This window comes from Epinephelus fuscoguttatus, linkage group LG1, assembly GCF_011397635.1.
Source record: "Epinephelus fuscoguttatus linkage group LG1, E.fuscoguttatus.final_Chr_v1".
Classification (NCBI taxonomy): Eukaryota; Metazoa; Chordata; class Actinopteri; order Perciformes; family Serranidae; genus Epinephelus; species Epinephelus fuscoguttatus.
This window is the reverse complement of record NC_064752.1, coordinates 51,184,909-51,208,601: the sequence shown is the minus strand read 5'-3', so window position 1 is coordinate 51,208,601 and position 23,693 is coordinate 51,184,909. Positions and strand designations below refer to the sequence as shown.

Here is a 23,693-nt window from a genome sequence, read left to right as displayed (position 1 = left end):
GACACTTACCACAGCCAAACAACATGGGAGCACATACGGGCAGCACGAAGCGGCGCACAAGTAGTCACTATAAAATACAACACAAATACTGTCAGTATGAAACAATGTAGCCAAACAGCCAGCAAGGAGAAGCAGTGGGCAGCCATACCTGTCGGGGCAGACAGCGACTGACGCGGAAGTGATGCATCAGGTGATGCGCAAAAGAGAGAACCAGGGGGAGGGCTGTTGCTTTTATACCTGGCTCACTTCACTGAATGGCCATCAGCTGCGCTCATTACATGCATTGATGCATAGAAAAATAAACATTATATTCTGCTACATTCGGGTATTTTCAAGGCAAGCCGAGGGTTACCAGTTGTCTCAGGTCAGCCCAAATCAAAATGTTACCTGGATGCTGACGTAATTTACTAATACCTGAGGAAAGCCTTGCTCTCTGTGAGTCTCAGTGGCTCACACAGGTAGACGTGCGGTTTGTGTTATAGGTAGGCTATTGTCTTTTTGTTGACGTGAAATTAAGTCCAGCTCGACGCAAATTTGTGTATAGCCTATCATATTTTCTTTACTTTGTTTTTTTAATGTCGCTGGTATGTAGTGCTCACTTACAGAAGCATATTCGCTGTGGTAGATGTGGGCTGCGACTTTAAAAATCGCCAGTAATATGTTGTATATGTTTGTGAATTTGTGACAAATCTGCTGACGGAGGCGCAGCACATCTGCAGCTGTTTGGTAAGGAAACCAGTTAAATTGGAAACCAGTAGGGACATAACACCGGCACACCCGCGCCAAAATCCACGCTATCTCAAAAGATGCCTCTGTTGCTTCGTTTGAAACCAGTGTGGCTTTGTTTGCATATTAAGCACAGAGGGTTCATGCCATGAATAATAAGAATTCATCTGTCCACTTCTCTTGAAATTTCCTGTGCTCATCTTGTGCCTCGTACCTTTCATTTTTTTACTCAGCGTTTCCCTGCTCATCCCCTCTCCCGACTCTCCGGCGTCTTCATGTTGATTTTCGTTTGCTGCTTCCTCCAACTCTTTATACTCAGTATTCCTTATAACACTGTGTGTCTGTCCGTCTCGTTTTTGTCCTTTTTTTAATTAGAAATCGATCCATTTTTTGCCCTGTGCATGTCACGCTGGCTGGCGGAGCTATCTTAACCTGCAAGCCGCCTGTACTGCGATCAAGTGAGCCGGTGTTGTCAAAATGCCGTAATGTGCTGCGTTGCCAGGTTTTGCTTAACCCCCTTTTAATTATTAATCATTAATTGAGGTGAAAGGAAAAATATAATGCAGATGTTTGAATGTTTGTAGTGCAGTGTTCATTGTAAATTCATGTAGCACATTTTAAAAAATGTATTGGCTGTGTTACCATATTGTTATATAAGCTGACATGCGAGCCACCAATTAAAGCTTGACGAGCCACATGTGGCTGGCAAGCCGCGCATTGAGTATCTCTGCTCTAAATGGTCAGGCTCCGTCATATCTTAGAGAGCTCATAGTGCCATATTATCCCACCAGAACACTGCGCTCTGAGAATGCAGGGTTACTCGTGGTCCCTAAAGTCTCCAAAAGTAGATCAGGAGCCAGAGCCTTCAGCTATCAGGCTCCTCTCCTGTGAAATCATCTTCCTGTTGCGGTCCGCGAGGCAGACACCATCTCTACATTTAAGACTAGACTTAAGACTTTCCTCTTTGATAAAGCTTATTGTTAGAGCCGGCTCAGGCTTGCCTTGTACCAGCCCCTAGTTAGGCTGACTTAGGCCCAGTCTGCTGGGGGACCTCCTATAATACACACTATGCTGCAATTAACTTTATTTTTAAAAAACAAACACCAGAGTCATCACCTGCCTGTCTGGCTGTAGCTAATTGTTTTTATGTGTAGGTGAAGACAGACCTGAGGAACAGACTGCAGGGGGACCATCTGGCTGCATGCATGCTACACAGCATCAATGGGCCACCTCTGACCGAGTTTCCATACGACAGAGCCTTAGAGCTCTTTTTCAAAAAATCAAGAAAAATAAACTGCTCTCAGCCAGGCTGCAAACTGTGCCATTAGATTAGGCTACAGTTGTGTATATAGTTGTGCTACAGTTGTGTAGTGAACAAATAGTGTATTTATAAAAACATTCAGTTTTAAGTTGTCATAATTTCACATGTCAAATTTCACGTCTCACAGGAGACAGGAGATTAGGCTACAGTTGTGTGTGTAGTTATGCTACACTTGTGTAGTGAATAAATATTGTATTTATAAAAACATTCAGTTTGAAGAAGTCATAATTTTACATTTCAAATTTCATTTTTGTAAACATACATTCATTCTGATTTTGACATCTGCAACAAGCTCCAAAAAAGTTCGGACAGAGGCAACAAAAGACAGAAAAGAAAGTTTTGGAATGCAAAAAAAAAAACAAAAAAAAAAAAACACCTGTTTGGATCATTCCACAAGTAAACAAGTAAAGTATAATTGTGTATAAAAGGGGAATCCTCAGTTAAAGAATATAAAGCACACTTGCAATGAATCTATGATTTCACCATCTACAATCCATAATATCATCAAGAGATTCAGATAATCTCTGCACGTAAGGGGCAAGGCAACACTAAATGTCTGTGACCTTTGACCCCTAAGACTGCACTGCATTAAATACTGACATGACTGTATAAAGGATATCACTATATGGGCTCAGGATCACTTTGGAAACAATTTTCAGCAAACACAGCTCATCGCTGCACCTACAAATGCAAGTTAGGATTCTAGCATGCAAAGTGAAAGCCATATATTGTATGATGCCACCAACTTCTCTGAGCCAGAGCTTATCTGAGATGGACTGACAAAAGAGGAAAAATGTGCTTTGTTTTTGGAAATCATAGATGTTGTTTCCACCATGCTGAAGGGGAAAAGGATCATCCAGAGTGTTACCAGCTCAAAGTTTAAAGGGCCAGTGTGTAATATTTGGCATGGTTTATTGTCAATCTGAATCTGAATCTGAATATTCTACCCATTAATATTTTTACACAAGTGTATAATCGCTATAAAATAAAATTCGTTTGGTTTTCGTAGCCTTAAAATTATGCTTTTAAATATATATATATAGCAAGAGCCTTGCTTTAGAGAGGTCGCCATCTTGCGCCGCCATGTACGGCAGACCAAGCGGACAATCCAGCCAGCTGAGAACGCGTTTCGCGTGTATAAATAAACCAATGAAGACAGCGGAAGGAAGGAAGAAGGAGGAGGAAACAACAGAGTGTGTTAGTAGTTCATCGATAGAGAGTAGTGAAAAGTTTTTTTTTAGTTATAAAGTTTGCGAATGGACCACACTTACCACGCAACAGGAGAGAATGAACCCGAACAGTCATCTGCGAGGAAAAGAAGACGCAACTTCACTCCTTGTGATGCACTCTCTGCTGCGCTTTTCCTCCTGATGATATATCTCCCCAACGATGGCAGCAGTAGCGAATCCCATTCTGTGCATTCAGCCTCTCTTCTCGCCCACTCAGCATCAAACACATGGAGTTCCTCATCTGTATGCTCCGGCTCAAACAGGTATGGCTCTGGGTCTGTGTCCGCTACAAGAAACTCTTCAAAATCGCGTTGAAAGTCGTCCATTGCAGCTACTATAGTCCGGAGATATTGCTAGGCTAAATAAACAGCTGAGGTCTGTTTACAGGCTACGCTGTCAGTCAGTGTGTGGGCTGGAGAATGGCGGAGCAGAGAGGGGAGGGGGGTCCCCACTCGGTATGGTAAACGAGTATGTGTGTATGAAGTGTGTCTGTTACGCCAGAAGAGTCAGAGTTTGGGACGGAGTCTTTTACACCCTGGAGTGTTACTGGAGTTTTTGGAGTGCTCAAATAAACTGGCCTTTTTCCCGAACGCTCCTCTGGTCTCCTGCTCGTGAGGGATTCATTACAATATGGTAACATGGTTTAGATTTCTAAATAAATATTCACCTCATCACTAGATAGACCTACTCCTGAAAAACTCATGCGCAAGGCTTTTTGTCCCTACGAGGCCACCATCATTTACCTGACGGGAGGGGTGAGTGAGTGAGCCCTGCAATCTAGAATTTGACCACTGATGTCACTGTTTTCAACCCATTTTACACACTGGCCCTTTAAAGCCAGCATCTGTGATGGTATGGGGGAGTGTTGGTGCCCATGGCATCATGGGTAACTTCACATCTGTGAAGGCACCATGAATGCTGAAAGGTACCTACAGGTTTTAGAGCAACATATGCTGCCATCCAGATGATGTCTTTTTCAGGGCTTTCCCTGCTTATTCCACCAGCTTGGCTTCATAGTTAAGGAGTGCTGGTACAAGACATTTATTTGTTGAGTTAATAAGTTTAATCATAGAAAGATAAACTAGTAAGCCTAATTAAATCTGTTTGTTAGCTAGAAAGTAATAACAGTAGACAAAACAGGATCAGACAATTTTTTCTGATTTCAGACTCAACCACTCCTCAAATTTGTAATGGCAGCAGTGGAGCACCAAAAAAGAAACAGGGGTGACAGGATGATCTTTCACAAATGCTTCTTGAAAGGGAGATCCTCAGGGGCTGAAGCCATAAAGTTACAGAGAGAGCAGGAAGAGTTGGAGCTGGAAAAATAGAATTTAGCTCTAGAAACACAGTTGCTCCCTCAGCCAAATACGTCCCCCTTTCATATTTTTGAAGAGAAGGGGCAACCCAGTGTGGTCATTAAATGAATTATCCATCCATCCATCAATTTTCATTCGCTTATCTGGGGCAAGGTCGCGGGGGCAGCAGGCCGAGCAAAGCACCCCTGACATCCGTCTCCCCAGCAACACTTTCCAGCTCCTCCTGGGGGACCCCAAGGCGTGCCCAGGCCAGACGAGATATGTAATCCCTCCGGCGTGTTCCGGGTCTGCCCCGGGCCTCCTACCAGTGGAACGTACCCGGGACACCTCTAGCGGGAGGCGCCCAGGAGGCATCCTGATCAGATGCCTGAACCAACTGACCCCTTTCGATGCAAAGGAGCAGCGGCTCTCTCCGAGCTCCCTCCGGATGTCCGAGCTCCTCACCCTATCTCTAAGGCTGAGCCCAGCCACCCCACGGAGGAAACTCATTTCCACCGCTTGTATCCGTGATCTCATTCTTTTGGTCTTTTTGGTCACAAGACCTCAAGATACTTGAACTCCCTTGCTTGAGGCAGTAACTCTCCCCCAACTCGGAGAGGGCAATCCACCGGTTTCCGACAGAGGACCATGGCCTCAGACTTGGAGGTGCTGACTCTCACCCCAACTGCGTCACACTCGGCTGCAAAATGCTCCAGTGCATGCTGTAGGGCACGGTGTGATGGAGCCAAAACAACCACATCATCTGCAAAGAGCAGGGATGCAATTCTGAGGTCCCCAAATCCCAGATCCCCTTCCCCCCTCCGGCTGTGCCTCAAGATCCTGTCCATGAAGATCATAAACAGGATTGGTGACAAGGGACAACCTTGGCGGAGGCCAACACCCACCTAGAACATGGTCGACTTTGCACCGAGGATGCGGACACAGCTCTCACTTTGGTCATACAGGGACCAGATGGCTTGTAGCAGTGAGCCTGGAACCCCATACTCCCGCAGTACCACCCACAAGATGCAGTCATGAGCCTTCTCCAGGTCCACAAAGCACATGTAGACTGGATAGGCAAACTCCCATGCCCCCTCCAGCAGCCTTTCAAGGGTAAAGAGCTGGTCCACTGTTCCACGGCCAGGATGGAATCCGCATTGCTTCTCCTGAATCTGAGGTTCGACAATCGGTTGGAGCCTCCTTTCCAGCACCAGGGAGTAAACTTTACCCGGGAGGCTAAGCAGTGTGATACCCCGATAGTTGAAGCACACCCTCCGGTCCCCTTTTTTGAAGATGGGGACCACCACCCCGGTCTGCCACTCTGTAGGCACCATACGCAACCTCCACGCAACACTGAACAGGCGTGTCAGCCATGACCGCCCAACAGTGCCCAGAGCCTTCAGCATCTCAGGGCCAATCTCATCCACACCCGGCACCTTGCCACTGGGGAGCTTTTTAACTACCTCAGCAACCTCCACCAGGGATATAGGCGAGAGTTCCCCCGAGTCTTCAGACTCTGCCTCGTTCTCAGTGGACGTGATGGCCGGGTTCACGAGGTCCTCAAAGTGCTCCTTCCACCACCCGATGATGTCCCCAGTTCGGGTCAGCAGTTCTCCCTCTCTGCTGAGCACAGCCTGAGACAAGCCCTGCTTTCCCTTCCTGAGTTGGTTAACGGTCTGCCAGAACTTCCTTGAGGCCAACTGAAAGTCCTTCTCCATAGCCTCCCCGAACTCCTCCCACACCCGGGTTTTTGCTTCAGTGACCGCCACAGCTGCAGCCCTTCTGGCCAACCAGTACCTGTCTGCTGCTTCAGGAGACCCCTGGGCCAGCCAGACCCGAAAGGCCTCCTTCTTCAGCCTGACGGCCTCCCACATCGCTGGTGTCCACCAGCAGGTTTTTCGGTTGCCGCCCCAACAGGCACCGACAACCTTCTGACCAGGAGCCGCCTCCACAATGGAGGCTTTGAACATGGCCCACTCAGACTCCATGTCCCCAGCCTCCCCCGGGATGCACAAGAAATTCTCCCGGAGGTGGGAGTTGAAGACCCCATGGACAGGGTCCTCTGCCAGACGTTCCCAGTTCACCCTCACTACACATTTGGGTTTACCAGGTCTGTCCAGCATCCTCCCCCACCATCTGATCCAACTCACCACCAGGTAACTAATTAGCATAACAATAATTGTAAAAATATTTATTTACAAACACTGCTGTCCATTCAAGTATTTGTTTCTTCATATGCCATTCATATTTTCTTCACAAGAAGTAGACATTTAGTCAAAAGTTTCTTTGAACTGAAGCCATACATTAGAAAAATTTCCCTGACAAGGAGCTAATGTATACCGATCAGTGAAAACATTAAAACCACTGACAGGCGAAGTGAACAACATTGGTCATCTTCTTACAATGCAGTGTTCTGTTGGGAAAACTTGGGCAATACGCCATGCCACACCACAAAAACAGCTCAAGAATGGTCCAAGGAACGAGACAAAGAGCTCCAGGCATCAACCTGGCCTCTAAATTCTTTGGATCCCCATCTGATCAAACATCTGTAAGATGTGCTGGTACCCCACCTCACACCCCACGGACTCAAAAGATCTCAAAGTAATGTCCTGATGCCAGGCACCAAAGGACACCCTCCAGAGGCCCTGTGTCCAAGGAGGACCCAACATGGATCGGGAGTACCTCTGGGTTAACAGCACATTCCTCAGATGTTAGATCAGATTGGGATCTGGGGTATTTGAAGGCCAAGTTAATGCCTTGAGCTCTTTGTCCCATTCTTGGGGTCATTCCTAAGCAGTTTTTGTGGTGTGGCAGGGTGCACTGTCCTGCTGGGGGGCCACTGCCATCGACTAGTGCCGTTGCCATGAAGGAGTTTACTTGGTCAGCGACGGGGTTCAGGTGGGTGGAGCACGTCAAGTAGCATCCACATGAATGCTGGGATCCAAGGTTTCCCAGCAGGACATTGCACTGTAACAAGATGATCAATGTTATTCACTTCACTCACCAGTGGTTTTAATGTTTTCGCTGATCGGTGTAGATGTTTTCATAAAGTGAGAGAGATCTGTCCGAGCTTATAAAATGTTAATGTGTGTATGGACTAGTCGTCTACAGACATGCTCATGCACTGCATGGGCCACAGGGTGCACATCTACATCCTGCACCGACTGATGGAGTTGCCTGCGCAGGGGGATCCTCTTGGTGACTAGATGTTGTGGAAGGAATTGCATGCTGCTATTATGATGAGGAATCTTTCAGTGTGCATCTGCAAGTATGATTAGTATACCATCAGCCCCAAATGTCTCATTAAAGGGACAGTGCACCCAAAAATGAAAATTCAGCCATTATCTACTCATCCATATGCAGAGGGAGGCTCTGGTGAAGTTTTAGAGTCCTCACAACACTTACGGAGATCCGGGGGGAGAGGGCGTAGCAGCACAACTGCACACCTAATAGCTGACGGCGACCCAGATTAAAACGTCCAAATGCACATAATTGAAACCACAAAATATCTCCATACTGCTCGTCCGTAGTGATCCAAGTGTCCTGAAACCCCGACATAAAAAGTTGTTTGGAAAAACGGCATTTTAACTCTGTTTTTAGCCTCATTGTAGCCTGTAGCTCTAACTGCTTCTGTGTACGCTGAGCTCATGTGTGCGCACTTGCAAGTGAGACCAGCAAAAGCACATGAACACACATGAAGGCGGTGCCCATGTCTCACAGTCTCGCGCAAGTGTACACACGTCAGCGTAGTGTACAGAGAGGCAGTTAGAGCTACAGGTTACAACCCCAGTGTAGTTGTTAATCTGCAACATGTCTCCCCCTGTTCCTGCACCAGCCCCGCCGTCATAAATAGCCGTTAGCTGTTAGCTGCCGGAGTAGCGCGCTGCTAACTTACGTTAGCTGTTGTGAAGTTAGCAGTAACTTAATGGGCTGTGGAGGGAGGCAGCACCTGCCGTCTCCGTGCTTCATTTCAAGCCAGCGGAACGTTACAGTGAATGCAACGTTTTTGTTCCTCTAAGCGAACCTTATTGCAAGCTTAAAATGGTTAATCCAACACTGTAAAATATGATTGCCATGGTAACTTCCTTGTAATTGAATTATGTACAAAAAATATGTCTTATTTTATCTGAAACTGGTGTAAGGACAGGTTGTACTGAGTTCCATTATTATGTAAAAGCACTACTTGAAAAAATGAGTATAACACGAAGATCAGACCACACATTTTCTTTGCAACACAAAGAAATCGTGAAAGAACAGCCTCCAGTCAAAAAGATGATGGAACGCTGGCCTGCACTGTTCACAGAAAGTCAGGTATGGCCCACTTCTGCTGCACCATACTGAACCACACAACAAGTAATCATTATTTTCATTTTAGATTACTCTGTTGTTTTATTAGATTATTTTAATGATTAATTGATTAATCATTTAGTCTGTAGAGTGTCCAAAGTTATGGCAAATGATCATGTGAAGTTAGCATAGCCTGAAGTACATTTAAAACATCACTAAATATGCCGGTCTTTGAATTCATGACGTTGTGAGGTGGTTTTAATTATCTGATTTATAAGTTCCATCCACATTCGTGAACATTTTAAACCTAATATCTTCACCATGTTACACTATATGCACCTACCTACACCTGCCTACAAGAGGATTTGATCAAAACTCAATCTTAACTTTTGGAGAAAATAGTGTTACAATATGAGGCTTCCACATACTGTTATTCTCGACGTCTGCAGTTTTGTCGTTGCAGTTTGGTTGTAGACCTAACACATCATCAATTTCAGCAATCTGGTCATTACTTTTTGAGAAATGTAGGCTACTGTATAACAGTCAAATAGTGCTGCACAATTAATCTAACCGCAATTGCGATGTCAGGCTGTGCGATTACATAACTGCATAAAAGGCTGCGATTTGCAATTTAATGTAAATAAATGTTAACGTGTGTGCCTGTGAACGTGACTACTTCTCCTGTAGTGTGTGGAGTTTGTTGACATTACACCCACAAGCTATCCTGGTGTGTGCAGCACGTATGGTCAGGTCACCACCCGGCGTGCAGCAGTGACCACCATAGACACAGAAGAAGGGCATGAGCCCGACCATGAACAGGCTGAGTTGGTGGCGAAAAAAACATCTGTTACATGGCGATACTTTGAATTCAGGTACGGTGACGTTGATCAGAAAGACTGTGTAAACTTTAAAAGTTAAAGTCGCCACGTCCCGCTGCAACACAACCGATCTATATCAGCACTTGAGACAGCACAGAGAAAAGTAGGAAGAATGCATACGAGAGAAAGCCGAGCCGTGTAACGTTAAAGACAAAGAGACAACTTAAAGACGCCAGAGCCTCATAACCATGGACTCCATAACAAACTATATAATAACAAATTAAAAATTGAGCAACTTTGCTCGGGTTCGGTCCACTTGACATGCTGCTGTGTTGTGCTATGGCATGCTGGAATTTGTCATTTACATGACAACACCTGAACGCAACACAGGCTCGCTCCGCTGTGTGTACAGTGCCGTGCTGCGCTGCTGTGCAAGCAGCGTGTTTGACTGTGCTCAGTCTGTTGATGGTCATTTACACACTGTCCATAACAATAACTATGTCAGGTCAGTGCCCCCCTGATATAATGTAAGGGAAACACTGAATCAAGCAAGAAGACTCATGATACCCTTTTTTTTTTGTTATATTGTAATCACAATCGCAAATCGCGATATTGTCCACTCAAATCGCAATTGCACATTTTTATCAAATCGTGCATCACTACAGTCAAATGGAGTGTTAGCATTTAATGACCACCATGATGGAGTAAACAATTCTTTGGATGTGGTTTTTTTTTTTGTTTCTCAAGGTGTTTGCCGAGTTCTACAGAGTTGCCAGTAAGAACCCCAAGAAAGACTTCTACGAAGCTCTGGACCACCACACCACTCGTCTCATTGACATCTTCAGATCCAGAAAAGGAGTTGTAGGCCAGCCACTTGATTGCCTCCTCCAGCCAATCAATACGCAAATAAGTGTCTACTTCTACTACTACAAGTAATTATCTAACTACATCAAGCACTTAGAATTCAATGTTGTAACTTTGCCTTTCTTATATCTTATCCTCTACTTATTGTTTTTGTCATCTCTTCCATGAGGCCAATGACATCACCACAACAGGCACTGCTGTCCTGCAATGTCTGCCCCTTCATCTGGGAGATAATTCCAGTGAATTCTTCAACAGCTCTTCAGTAAGTACATTCATATTGATGATCATATGACCATCATACAGTGTACATTTTACGACATCTCAGACCTCAGGTTCAGTTCTCAGATTTCAGAAAAAAACATTATTGTTCAGGTGTGGTTAAAAAAAAAAAAAAAACTTTGTCAAGGCTTGAGAAGTTTGAGCCAAATCTGAGCTTCCCAGATGAAGTTGTATCACATGACATCACTGATGTCATGCCCTTTGCAGTAAAATCATTTTTCACAACATCCCCTTTCTTAAAGGATACATGTTGGAAAGTTAAAAAATAATGGCTGTGTTTCGTTATACTTTGAGTTGTAATGTCCCGTAATGTCTTGTTATGAGAATTTGCTGCTACACTGTTTGGCCCGATGCTGTTTGGTCTTAAGCCATTTTGTTTGAGGTCTATTTGTGCTAGCCCTTCAACCTGAGGGGGTTCTTCCAGAGACCTGAAGCCTTTTAGTCTAAACAACAATTTCATTTTGTCTGATGCCTGAGGACTGAAGCTGAGATCTGAAGTTGTAAAATGTACACCGCACCATTGAGTAGCAGCCTAGGAAAATTAGCTCAAATGCACAATTCAGCACACATTAAAAAAAAAAAATCTTTATGGATTTTTTAAATTCTTTTTGTTAAGGCTTAGTGCTGAAACGCAGCCATTTCTACCTGTTGTCCATGGTCTTTCAAAAGAGCTCTGTAAGACAATTTTCCAGATTGCTGGTTTCTTCTGTGTGATTTTAAATTGTGATTCCTGCAGTCACTTTGATTATAGGAGTGAACACACTATAACCGTGGGTCATAACATCCTACCTAAATTTATTTGTGTTCTTTTATTTTGAATGCAGGATTCGGACACCGAATATGACTTCGCCCAGGTACCTGTCGGGGTTCTTTCAGTCATGACTGGGGATATGTTACCAGAGATAAACAGCATTGCAATCATCCTTGAAGGAAATAATATCATGGATGAGATTCCCACACACGCTCAAGCACTTTTTCTGCTATTCGGCTTAATATACGCACTCCATCTGGATTACCCCAAAGGTATGAAGAACACATTTGACTTCATGCAGAAGATACTGTTGAACCTTGGACAACAAAAGCTCAGCCCAAAACGGCAAAAATTAAAAAATGTTCTTTTGAGCTAGATGTAGTAGCTACGGACAGCTGTCTACATGAGTGTGGTGTGTGAATGAGTGAGAGTAGATAGGGCTGAACAATTGAACAAAACTTTATTGAATATTTTATGCATTTATTTTTACTGAATTGAATATTATATTTTACTTACTTCTTTTTAATGTTTTGATAAAAATTAACAGTGACAGATTTTTTGTGTGTGTGTGTGGAGCTGCAGAGGTTCCATATTGTCTTCTTCAGAAATAAGAAAACATGTTTTGTACACAACTCGGTGAGAATGCTCCCTCCCACAAAAATTATGAATCATCACAATAACTGTATAACTAGTATTATCCAAATTACAGGAGATGTAAGAGGTCAAATAACACTATTTTATTTGTTTTTCTATTCATTTATTTATCATGCCCTCAATTGTTCAGCCAAACTCTTGACCCTTGATAGTCTCTTTCTAGACAAATCAGAATGAACAGCATGTCGATTGTTGTTATATGTGCTGTTATTGTTTTTAATATATATTATATAATATGTCAATATGCTATGTTAACATTTTGCGAGTTTACAAATAAAAAATAAATTATGGTTTTCATAATGCCATTTAGTGAGTTGTTGTTTTTAAGTTAGCTGAGGTATATTAAGTGCATTTTATTTAGAATTAAGTACTGCTCACTTACTTTGGCACAGTATATAAAGTTCATGTGACTTATCTTTATTGAGTTCCTATTAACTTTATTATAGTGGACTACACTAAGATACGTTAAGTGTAGTGTATTACAAATTTCAAGTAATTCCCACTTGTTTTGGCAGAATATATTAAGTTAATGTGACTCAAAGTATTTGAGTTCTAACAGCTTGATTGAATTTAACTATACTGGGATACATTAGGTGCTCACAAATTCAAAAAAAAGTACAGCTTACTCAAACATAATGATTTCAGAGTACTTGACACAGTTAAGTTTGTTTACTTACTTTTCCCAAGGTAATCGGTTTCCTAAATTTTTTGAACTAAACTTAACTTGTTAGAATTTACAGTGTACCCCCTCTGCCCTCGAATTTCACAAAACGAACGAACGACAAATAAAAAAAACAACCAACTGTATTGCACAGAATGAGAATTTTGAAGTTGTCACCCACCTCTAAGTCATGGTTTCAGACCACACTGTTGTAGCAGTGCAGCACTGACTTTATAGAAATAAATCTAAAAGTCAAGATCATAAAGTAAATTTCTTTGCATTAATTTATTTTCCAATCAAAACACTCTGGTAAGAACTGCTTCCTCTTGTTAATTAAAAAATAATAACTTGACAACCCATATTATATTCAACGTGAACTGGTCACATCAGGCTTATATCCAATGTCAGTATGGGGGCCAATACCAATACAGTGCTTTGGATTAGTTCATAATTTATTTCATACTTCAGTTCACCTTGTCACTGCACAATACAAGTTGATGTTTTTTGGTTTATTGTTAATAAGTTTGTTTTGTCATTGCAGAGCCTTAACCACCCACCCACACACACACACACACACACACACACACACACACAGAAAGCAACTAAAGTAGTGAGAGAAATCTTTGAAAGGAAAATAAAAACTGCTCCACTCTAAATGAAACCTGCGTCTCCTCCTTTACTCTCCTCTCAACTAAGTCCAGTGTTTCTCCAAACATGTATATTGCAAAAAACTGTAGTACATCAATGTAGTGTCTAAGAGAGAAGGTTGATACTGACAATAATTCACTCACACATACTGGAGTTAAATGTATACCTGTTGAGTGCAGAAGGATTGGTTGCCTATTTATGGATTAAACCTATCTGTACTAGAAACTCACTTACCAACATTAATAGCCCATCCTCTGTCAACAGCCAGTTTTCCTGCCTGTGGAAGACAAAATGTTTCAGTTCAATCTTTCAACAACAATATAGAAAGAATAATAAAACTGATTCTCTCTGAGTGAAACATAATATTAATTTATAAAGCAAATGACAACAAAATGCAGCAACAATCATTAAGTGGCTTTTGCATTCATCATAAATTGTTTACTGAAATTAATTGAAGGAAAATAATAAAAAACAACCTCTTAATTAAATTAGAAAAATGTTTGCCAAGATGGCACATTCAAAAACTATTTATCATTGTAGAGCATAGATCTGGGGCCTCATTTATAACCACTGTGTATGCACAAAATGGCACCTGAAAGAGGCATACACCACTTTCCATGTCATTGGGATTCCATTTGGGATCTATAAAAACGAACTTGACAAGACAATGTTAGCACCTGTTTGGTGACTGACCCAGGCATACAAATACACCGCTAAAAAAAATGAATGGAACACTTAAACCACACATCAGATCTTGATGAACGAATTATTGAAGTTGAAAATCTTTACTGACATACACTGTATAATTTGTTGAGAACAAAATGACTTAACAACGGTCAGTGGAAACCAAAATCATCAACCCACTGTCAGCTGGATTCAAAATCACACTGGAAGTCAAAGTAAAAAATTGACAGGCTGATCCAACTGAATTTTATCACGGCAACTCAAAATGCTGCCTCATGCCTGTATGAACTCCCAACAACATCTGGGCATGCTCCTGACACCTGCACACTCTGGCCACATGAGGCAAGGCATTGTCCTGCACAAAGAGGAACCCAGGGCCCACTGCACCAGCGTTGGTTTCACTGCACGTCATGAGGATGATGGTGAGAGAGAGCGGTGAATAAAAACACACCAAGCCAAAGGATGAGCCACCGTACAGCTACAGACTCTTCTTAGCAGCTAACCCAGTAGCACAGTAACATACACAATCCCAGATCCAAAGCACAAGCTGCTGCGCAGTGACAGACTCTCGTCAGCAGCTAAACCAGCAGCACACACAGTCACAGCACACACACCCTTCAAATCAGGGAACAAGAGCCGCTGCAGGGCTATAGCATCTTGTTCTGCAGCTAAGGTTGTGTCTGATAGATCACTAATTGAAGCCTAAATAAACTCAGTTTATAACTTAGCAAATTTACCAACAGCAGTCTCAAAACGGTCTTGAAGGAACCACGCTGGAGGCCAAATGATGCACTGGAGATGAACAAAGTCGTTGCACAACGGAGTTTATTTAGTTCTACAGAACAGCAAAACCAACAAACTCAAGCCTGGTCCCAGGAGCAGACTGGCTTACAATAAACACAGCATGCTCTTTTGTAGAGTTTTCAGGGGGCTGGAGGGCCCATCCTTTCCTTTGACCATTCTTCTCTGGACTGATTCAAATGGTGTCTTGCAGTTCAAGGAAATTGTGCGTATACACAAGGGTTCGACCCTGAGGTCATCTGTCACCATTATCTTTGGTCACAGCACTGAGTGAATTTTTAGAAAAGGTTTTTGTATAGCCCAAGTACTATTGAAAGATCAGCATACATTTTTAGAAAGTGGAGATACAACAGGCAATAAACTAGAGATACAAATGGCTGCGTTGATGACTTCAACGAGGCCCCAAGTCATTAGAAAATAGAGGCCTGGGGCTTGGCTTGGCCGCAATGGAGTGAGGTGTCTTTAACGCAAGCTCCCGCTTAGCTTCTATTTTAAATAAAACTTGTAAAGTGCATCCCATCCTATGCGACAGCAAACAAACTCTAAACATAACCTTAAAGTGGAATTGCTCCACGGAGGTAAACAAATGGCAACAAACTTGCGGAAATATAAGTATACCAGACCCTCCAACACAAGGGCCCAACACTGTGGCTCTGAACTCTAAGATCTGGGGCCAATGAAGCTGGGTGGAAAACCTTGTGCCGTCGTTGCCAAACTACACTACTACCACCATTACTGGATTGAGGTATTGCGCCACGCAGTAGAGGTCCACTGTGCTTCAGTGGGGAACTGGGTGTCAACTTTCCTGACAATACTACAACTGTGGCCAAAGCATGGGCGGTGTTCACAGAGGTGAGGAAGCTTCTTCCCGACCGACAGACTCCCGGTACGGCCTATCGTTACCAGCTCGACTTTGGGTCATGCACAAAGAGGAGGACATGGAGTTTACTAACGCGGACAAAGCTATGGCCTATGTCAAGAAGAACATTATTCCTCTCACAGAGGTTGGAGAGCACTGGGATTGAAAATCCTTGTGTGCCTATGTTCAGGCCTACGGGTATGTTTACTTTGTTTACATCAAAACATGGAATGAGCTCAGTTACAAAATTAGAAGTTACTGACTTATTTTTTATGTATGTACCTGTACTGGCAACGTTGACCAGTTTGAACAGGTTACTGCTTGTTTCAGTGGGTTAGATTCAATGACTAGTTTATGGAAGCAGCGAGATCTTACAGGGCTTCCTGCAGAGTCTCCTCTCTGATCCTCATCTTTTCTTGATTGATTCTTTCTCCAGGGCTATCAGAATCAGAATCAGAATCAGAAATACTTTATTGATCCCCGAGGGGAAATTGTTTATGTTACAGGTGCTCCTTGCAAGAGAGGAAAGATACGTGAAAATATAAGAAATTTAAACAATAGTATTAACAAATATATAGTTAAATAAACAGGAATTATTAACAAACATAAACGTAAATAAATATATATATATATATATATATATATATATATATATATATATATATTGTAAACTGAACAAGATTATTTACACAAACAAAATATATACAGTCAGGTTGAATGGGGTTATTGCACAAGTTAGATTAAATTAGGGCCACTCAGAGGGAGGAGTTGTACAGTTTGATGGCCACAGGCAGGAATGATTTCCTGTGGCGCTCAGTGGTACATCTTGGTGGTATGAGTCTCCCACTGAAAGTACTCCTGTGCCTGACCAGCACATGGTGGAGTGGGTGTGAGACATTGTCCAAGATAGTTCGTAGCTTAGACAGCACCCTCCTCTCTGACACCACCATCAGAGAGTCACACTCCATTCCCACAACGTCACTGGCCTTGCGGATCAGTTTGTTGAGTCTGTTGGCGTCCACCACCCTCAGCCTGCTGCCCCAGCACACAACAGCATAGAGGATAGCACTGGCCACCACAGACTCATAGAAAATCCTGAGCATAGTCCGGCAGATGTTGAAGGACCTCAGTCGCCTCAGAAAATAGAGACGGCTCTGGCCCTTCCTGTAGAGAGCGTTAGTGTTCTTAACCCAGTCCAGTTTATTGTCAATGTGTACCCACAGGTACTTATAGCTCTCCACAATGTCCACACTGACCCCCTGGATGGAAACAGGGGTCACCGGTGTCTTGGTCCTCCTCAGATCCACAGCCAGTTCCTTTGTCTTTGCCACGTTGAGCTGCAGATGGTTCTGCTCACACCATGTGACAAAGTTATCCACAACAGCCCTGTACTCATCCTCATCACCCTTGGTGATACATCCAACTATAGCAGAGTCATCAGAAAACTTCTGAAGATGGCAGGTCTCAGTCACGATAGCTGAAGTCCGTGGTGTAGAGGGTGAAGAGGAAGGAGAGAGGACAGTCTCTGCGGGCCCCAGTATTGCTGACCACTCTGTCTGACACACAGCGTTGCAAGCGCACATACTGTGGTCTGCCAGTCAAGTAGTCTACAATCCAGGACACCAGGGGGGCATCCACCTGCATTGCTGTCAGCTTGTCACCCAGTAGAGCTGGACGTATGGTGTTGAACGACTAGAGAAGTCAAAAACATGACCCTCACAGTGCTCGCCGGCTTATCCAGATGGGTGTAGACACGGTTGAGCAGGTAGATGATGGCGTCCTCAACTCCAAGTCGGGGCTGATAGGCGAACTGGAGGGGGTCCAAAAGTGGCTTGACCATGGGCCAGAGCTGCTCCAAGACGAGTCTCTCCAGTGTCTTCATGATGTGGGAGGTCAATGCCACGGGTCTGTAGTCCTTGGAGCCACTGGGACGTGACGTCTTAGGCACAGGAACGAGGCAGGATGTCTTCCACAGCAAGGGGACCCTCTGGAGACTCAGGCTCATGTTGAAGACATGCTGAAGTACTCCACATAGCTGGGGGGCACAGGCTTTGAGCACCCTGGGGCTGACACCATCAGGGCCTGCAGCCCTATTTGAGTTGAGTCTCATCAGCTGTCTTCTCATATGGTCAGCAGTGAAGCACACTGTGGAGTTGACGACACTTGGGGGAGGGGTGTAGTCCTCATGATGGAGAGAGCAGTCAGTGTGACCACGGGGGGAGGAGGTGTGAGGAGGAGGAGGAGGGGGGGGTCAAGCAGGAGGGTGTTGAGGTGTGAGAGGGAGGAGTGGGGGAGGAGGGTGGAATGGGTGATGTTTGACCAAGACAGACAGCAGAAAAGTCGGGGGGATGGGCAGGTCCAGCAGTGTCAAATCTGTTAAAAAACAGATTCAGTTCATTGGCCCTGTCCACGCTGCCTTCAACTCCTCTGTGGTTGTTGGTCCTGAAGCCAGTGATGGTCCTCATTCCACTCCAGATCTCTCTCATGTTTCCTCTCCAGCTTCCTCCTGTACCTCTCCTTAGCCTCCCTTATCTTCATCTTCAGCTCCCCCTGTATTGTTCTCACCTCCTCCCTGTTACCAGCTCTGAAGGCCCTCTTCTTTGCATTTAGGATGGCTTTTATGTCCTTTGTTACGCACGGTTTGTTATTTGGGTAACAATGGACAGTCCTGGCTGGGACAGTGGAGTCCACACAGAAGCTGATGTAGTCCGTGATGCATTCTGTGAGCCCGTCGATGTCCTCCCCATGTGGCTCACAGAGTGCCTGCCAGTCTGTCACACCAAAACAGCCCTGCAGTGTCTCATAAGCCTCCTTCGACCATCTCCTCACTCTCCTCATGGTCGCTGGCTGGCTCTTGACTAGTGGTACATAGCAGGGGTTGAGGTGCACCAGGTTGTGGTCTGACCTACCCAGAGGGGGGAGGGGAGAGCAGCTGTATGCATCTTTGGCGTTTGCATACAGCAAGTCCAGTGTTCTCTCCTCTCTGGTAGGGCAGCTCACATACTGTGTAAATGTTCGGTCGGCCCGAACAGTCTGAAAGCCGCTGATGGAGACGTTGTCGGGAATGTCCTTGTGAAGCCATGTCTCAGTGAAGCACATCAGACTACATTCCCGGTACTCCTTCTGACTTTTGGCGACCGCTGTCAGCTCGTCCATCTTATTTGCCAGTGGCCTCACATTGCCCATGATGAGAGAGGGGAGACATGGCTTATATTTTTTCTTCTCCGTAAGCCTCCATTGTCTCAACCCTGCTTTTTTCCGCTGCTGTTTACTTCCTCCCCTGCATCCTCTGTGTGTTTTCCTCCACAGTTCAGCTGCTATCTCTGATGTTCTGGCCGCCAAGCCGGCCGGCCTCAGCGTGATCAGCTGATCTCTGGAGTAAACAATGCGGCCATGAAGTTGTTGTGCAATGGTGCCGGGTCCGAATGAAATAAGTAATTCCAGGTTGAGGAAAACGAGTACAACTCTCTCAGTCAGCATGTTTTGAGAGGGCGCAGTTTCAAAATTACAATCACAAAAAGCAAGCACAAATACCAAACTTAATAACGCAAAAAAGTAAGAAAACTGAGAAAAACGAGCAGGAGCGACTGCAACAGGCTGCACGCGCGGGTGCATGCGCACTATCATCACTGTCAACCAGGGAGTCATATCTTGTTTTGAGGTCACAATACACAGACACTGTCATGGGTACATATCCTCTCCCGTTACTCCATATGACTCAAATTAGAAGAGGCAGGCATGAAGCAGGGCTGTGTGGAGTCATTAAAGCTTAAAACTGTCTGTTTTACACGATTATCTGCTATTTATTTCAAGTTCTTATCTTTAAATTATTCATTAATTCCTTCATTCATTTCTGTAATCACTTATCCCGGTACAGGGTCACGGGGGCTATCCCAGCTGTCACTGGGCGAGAGGTGGGGTACACCCAGGACAGGTCACCAGACTAGCATAGGGCTGACATACAAGCCCCGTCTCCACCAAACACCTTCAGTATAGTACCTCTGGAACCAAAAGTAACCCTTCCGACATGTTATCTTGACCCTGTAACATTTCCACCGCAAACAGTACTCTTAAATGTGGGCGGAGTTGTTGTCACTCACTGCTAGATCCAGCACTTGCTGTTTTTCCTCATCACTGGTGACAAAGAAGGAAGTCTGCACTTTATTTATTGTCCACAGATCGGGGTTGCATGCTGACATTTTCAAAACAAATTAGAACAGGCTGCAATGAGAGTCTCACTCCATGGGATATTTTAAAAAATGAGATTTCATACATTTTGGCTTATATTCAACTTTCAAATCTCATTCAAGCTTTTTGTTGTTTGAAGTTTGGTAAAAACTGACATTTAATCAGTGCAGGTAAATGTTTAGCAAGGTATTCATATTAAATCAGTTGTCCTTGCCCCTTTTACCAGACTCAACAACAGATGAGTCAGAAGCAGTAGCCCTGTCTCCCCAGCTTTACACCTCCCTGTCCCAATGAAGACAGTGAGCAACATTGTGTTGAATGACATGCCAGTTAGCATCATTGCAGGGAGTCTGTGGAAATTTCTCTCTCTCTTGCTCTTTTTTACCATTACAAAAAAGAAAACAAAATATTTTTTAATGACAGAAATTCAAACAAATTATTTTTCCACATAATGATTATTATGAAACAAAAACAGCCTACAACTGTCTGTACTGGATGCTGGACAGTTGGAAACATTAAGAAGCCTAACTCAGCCTGTATTAAAGTTAGAGGCAATATTAAAATAATCCAGTTAGATGCTTTCATTTAGATTGAATTATGGCCGCTAAATGACATCTATAGATACAGACTTTATTATTCCCTCATGAAGGGCAATTTATTTGAGCAGCTTGCACGCACGCACACACACACACACACATACAAAAAAAACATGTACAGTGGTGGAAAAAAGTTTTCGGACACCCTTAAAATTTTACACAATCTCAAATATTATCATGAAATATTTGTGGAAAAATCTTTTTTGTGTTTCAAAAGGTGTGGCTGCATTAGACAGATACAAACAAATACAAATTATATTTTTTTTGTTTATTGTTTACAAGAAAAACTAACAAAACTTGACAGTTTCAATATGTCACTTCTCAACACTGTCGGTATCAAAGTCAACAAATAACAGAGAATGTGTTCAAAACTGAACAAAAAATAAATAAACCATCACATCATCAAATTAATATTTAGTAGTCCTGCCATTGGCACGTAGTAGAGCTCTAATCCTGGCTGGCATGTTCCCCACGAGCCTTTCACACTGTTGAGGGGTAATCTTGTCCCATTCTTCTTGAATTACTGCTTTTAATTCTTCTAAATTCTTTGGTTTATGCTTTGAAACAAACCTTTTGATAATCCACCACAGATTTTCAATGGGGCTCATGTCCAGGGATTGAGCTGGCCACTCTAAGACCTGGATACTGTGCTCCTGCAGCCAAGTTCTACTGGCCTTGGATGTGTGGTAAGGGGCATTATCTTGTTGAAACATCCAGTTTTTACCTCTACGGAACAGTGCACGTGCAGAAGGGAGCATGTGGGTTTCGAGAATGGTACAATACTTGGTAGAGTTCAATGTGCCATCACAGACAGTGAGATGACCAACACCAGCAGCACTCATGCATCCCCAAACCATGACACTGCCTCCACCATGCTTGACAGTAGGTACTGTACATGCTGGAGATAATGCTTCGCCTGGCCTTCTGCATACCCTCACATTAGTAGGAGGAAGATAAAGCTGGAAACTGGACTCATCTGACCACAAAATCTTCTTCCAATTCCTGGCTGTCCAGTTCTTGTGTGCCTGGGCCCAACGACGCCGGGCTAACCTCTGTCTCTCATTGATCAGGGCTTCTTGATAGCCTTGTAGGACCTTAAGACAGGATCTAAAAGTCGGCCACGTACAGTGCGGGTGGAACACTGGACACCAGTTTGGTTTGACCACTGCTGCTGAAGCTCCTGTGATGTCATTCGGCGGTTTTGCCTGCACATGCGGATCAGGATGCGGTCACTTCTTGCTGGAGAAACCCTTGGACGCCCAGATCTTGGTTTGTCTTCCAAGCTGTTGGTTCGTCTGTATTTCTGCAGAGTGTATCCAACTGCTGAAGGACTGCATCTGCACTTCCTGGCTATCTGGCGGCAGCTGTACCCTTCCTGGCTGAGAATCTTTATCTTCAGGCGTGTCTCCTGCGTTAGGTTCTTTGTTTTAGCCATTTTTGTGTCTGAAGAACTTTCAAATGTGCTGGCTTTATGTAGACACGAAGCTTGGCAACAAAAATTGTGTCTTTTAATAAAAAGAACGACCTTCATCACTGGTACCAAAATGACCCAATACTCAAAATTTCTTATGTATTTTTATGGAACCAATCAATTTTAAGTTTTTAATGGCTTTTTTAGGATTTAGTATTTTGGCTGTGACTGTACTAAAAGAAATTGCACTTGAAGACCTAAGTGTGATTCTTAATGCAATATTTCACAAATGCATGGGGTGTCCGAAAACTTTTTTCCACCACTGTATCTAATGAATGTAATCTAGTGGTGGTGATACAGAACTGTAATTTTGGTCAATGTAAATCTGTAGGATTGAGTGTCGTTCATTTATTAGTATCAAAAATCTGCTTTTTTTAAATTATTTTGAGATGATGATCTTAATTTATTTTGATTGAAAAGTTAATGTATATTAAAGGTATTTTTTTAAGTCTTTCATTAATGTTAAGAGAATTTTCTATTTTGGGATTTTACAATAAAAATTACATTTAGACTGTAAAAGATGGCCTTTAGCACATTTTTTATGGTTGGCTTTTAATCTTGTATTATCTCAGAAATAGAATATAATTCCACACTGCTGATTTATTGCACAGCGAATAATGTTATCTTTACCGTCTTTCTCTTGGCTGCTTGCCATTATCTGCCTGCTGCCATTTGACGGTGACCCAGAATTTCAAAATAAAGGCAGAACCTAAAGATGATATAGGATCAATGTATTTACTTTGCATCAATGGTAATTGGATCGTTGGTCACTGAATCAATATATATATATATATATATATATATATATATATATATATATTTAATTTAATTTAGTTTTTAATTTAATTTTATATACTTTATTAATCCCCGAGGGGAAATTCAATTTTTCACTCTGTTTGTCAATTACACACAGGTCCGAACACACACATGCACAAACTGGACCTATACATGGACTAAGTGGAGAGATGTCAGAATGGGCTGCCTATGACAGGCGCTCCGAGCGGTTGGGGGGTTCAGTGCCTTGCTCAGGGGCACCTCGGCAGTGCCCAGGAGGTGAACTGGCATCTCTCCAGCTACCAGTCCACGCTCCATATTTTGGTCTGAACGGGGACTTGAACAGACGACCCGCGGGTTCCCAACCCAAGTCCTTATGGACTAAGCTACTGCCGCCCCCAAAGGGCAGGGACTTAATCAATGCGAGCTTATGACCCGCGCTTACTGGGAATTCGAGTGGGGTTCAGCGGGTTACCCACGCCTCTCGGCAAAGGGTAGACACACGCTGATCCACTCAGTGTGGCGCGCGTGCAGCTAAGGGCATCACAGACCTGTTATTGCTCAATCTTGTGTGGCTGAAAGCCACTTGTCCCTCTAAGAAGTTGGACGCCGACCGCACGGGGCCGCGTAAGTAGTTAGCATGCCGGAGTCTCGTTCGTTATCGGAATTAACCAGACAAATCGCTCCACCAACTAAGAACGGCCATGCACCACCACCCACAGAATTGAGAAAGAGCTATCAATCTGTCAATCCTTTCCATGTCTGGGCCGGGTGAGGTTTCCTGTAT

At 43.7% G+C, this 23,693-nt stretch overlaps 2 protein-coding genes and 1 long non-coding RNA gene across 3 annotated transcripts in view; 2 read left to right on the top strand and 1 right to left on the bottom strand.

Annotated features, from left to right (window-relative positions):
* Window positions 1-23,693, top strand: part of LOC125886100 (uncharacterized) — a 233,265-nt gene that overhangs the window by 109,437 nt on the left and 100,135 nt on the right. The gene's annotated exons all lie outside the window — the stretch shown is intronic.
* Window positions 1-23,693, bottom strand: part of hdac11 (histone deacetylase 11) — a 184,627-nt gene that overhangs the window by 96,474 nt on the left and 64,460 nt on the right. Inside the window, exon 6 of the mRNA XM_049571583.1 lies at window positions 13,768-13,810. Within this exon, the coding sequence (XP_049427540.1) occupies window positions 13,768-13,810 (43 nt within the window). The remainder of the gene's footprint in view (window positions 1-13,767; window positions 13,811-23,693) is intronic.
* On the top strand, window positions 5,743-12,359 carry LOC125885966 (uncharacterized). The gene is made up of 4 exons (XM_049571845.1): window positions 5,743-6,727; window positions 10,424-10,582; window positions 10,710-10,802; window positions 11,644-12,359. Exons 1-4 carry the CDS (start codon window positions 6,620-6,622, stop codon window positions 11,944-11,946), a joined length of 663 nt encoding a protein of 220 aa, XP_049427802.1. The 5' UTR covers window positions 5,743-6,619; the 3' UTR covers window positions 11,947-12,359.

What these genes read in the sequence shown, in the direction of transcription:
- LOC125885966 (XM_049571845.1), top strand. Translation starts at nt 6,620, where the DNA reads ATGGACAGGGTCCTCTGCCAGACGTTCCCAGTTCACCCTCACTACACA. An exon ending in CTGATCCAACTCACCACCAG is followed by an intron (nt 6,728 to 10,423) that starts GTAACTAATTAG and finishes TTGTTTCTCAAG; the next exon opens with GTGTTTGCCGAGTTCTACAG. An exon ending in TCCAGCCAATCAATACGCAA is followed by an intron (nt 10,583 to 10,709) that starts ATAAGTGTCTAC and finishes CTCTTCCATGAG; the next exon opens with GCCAATGACATCACCACAAC.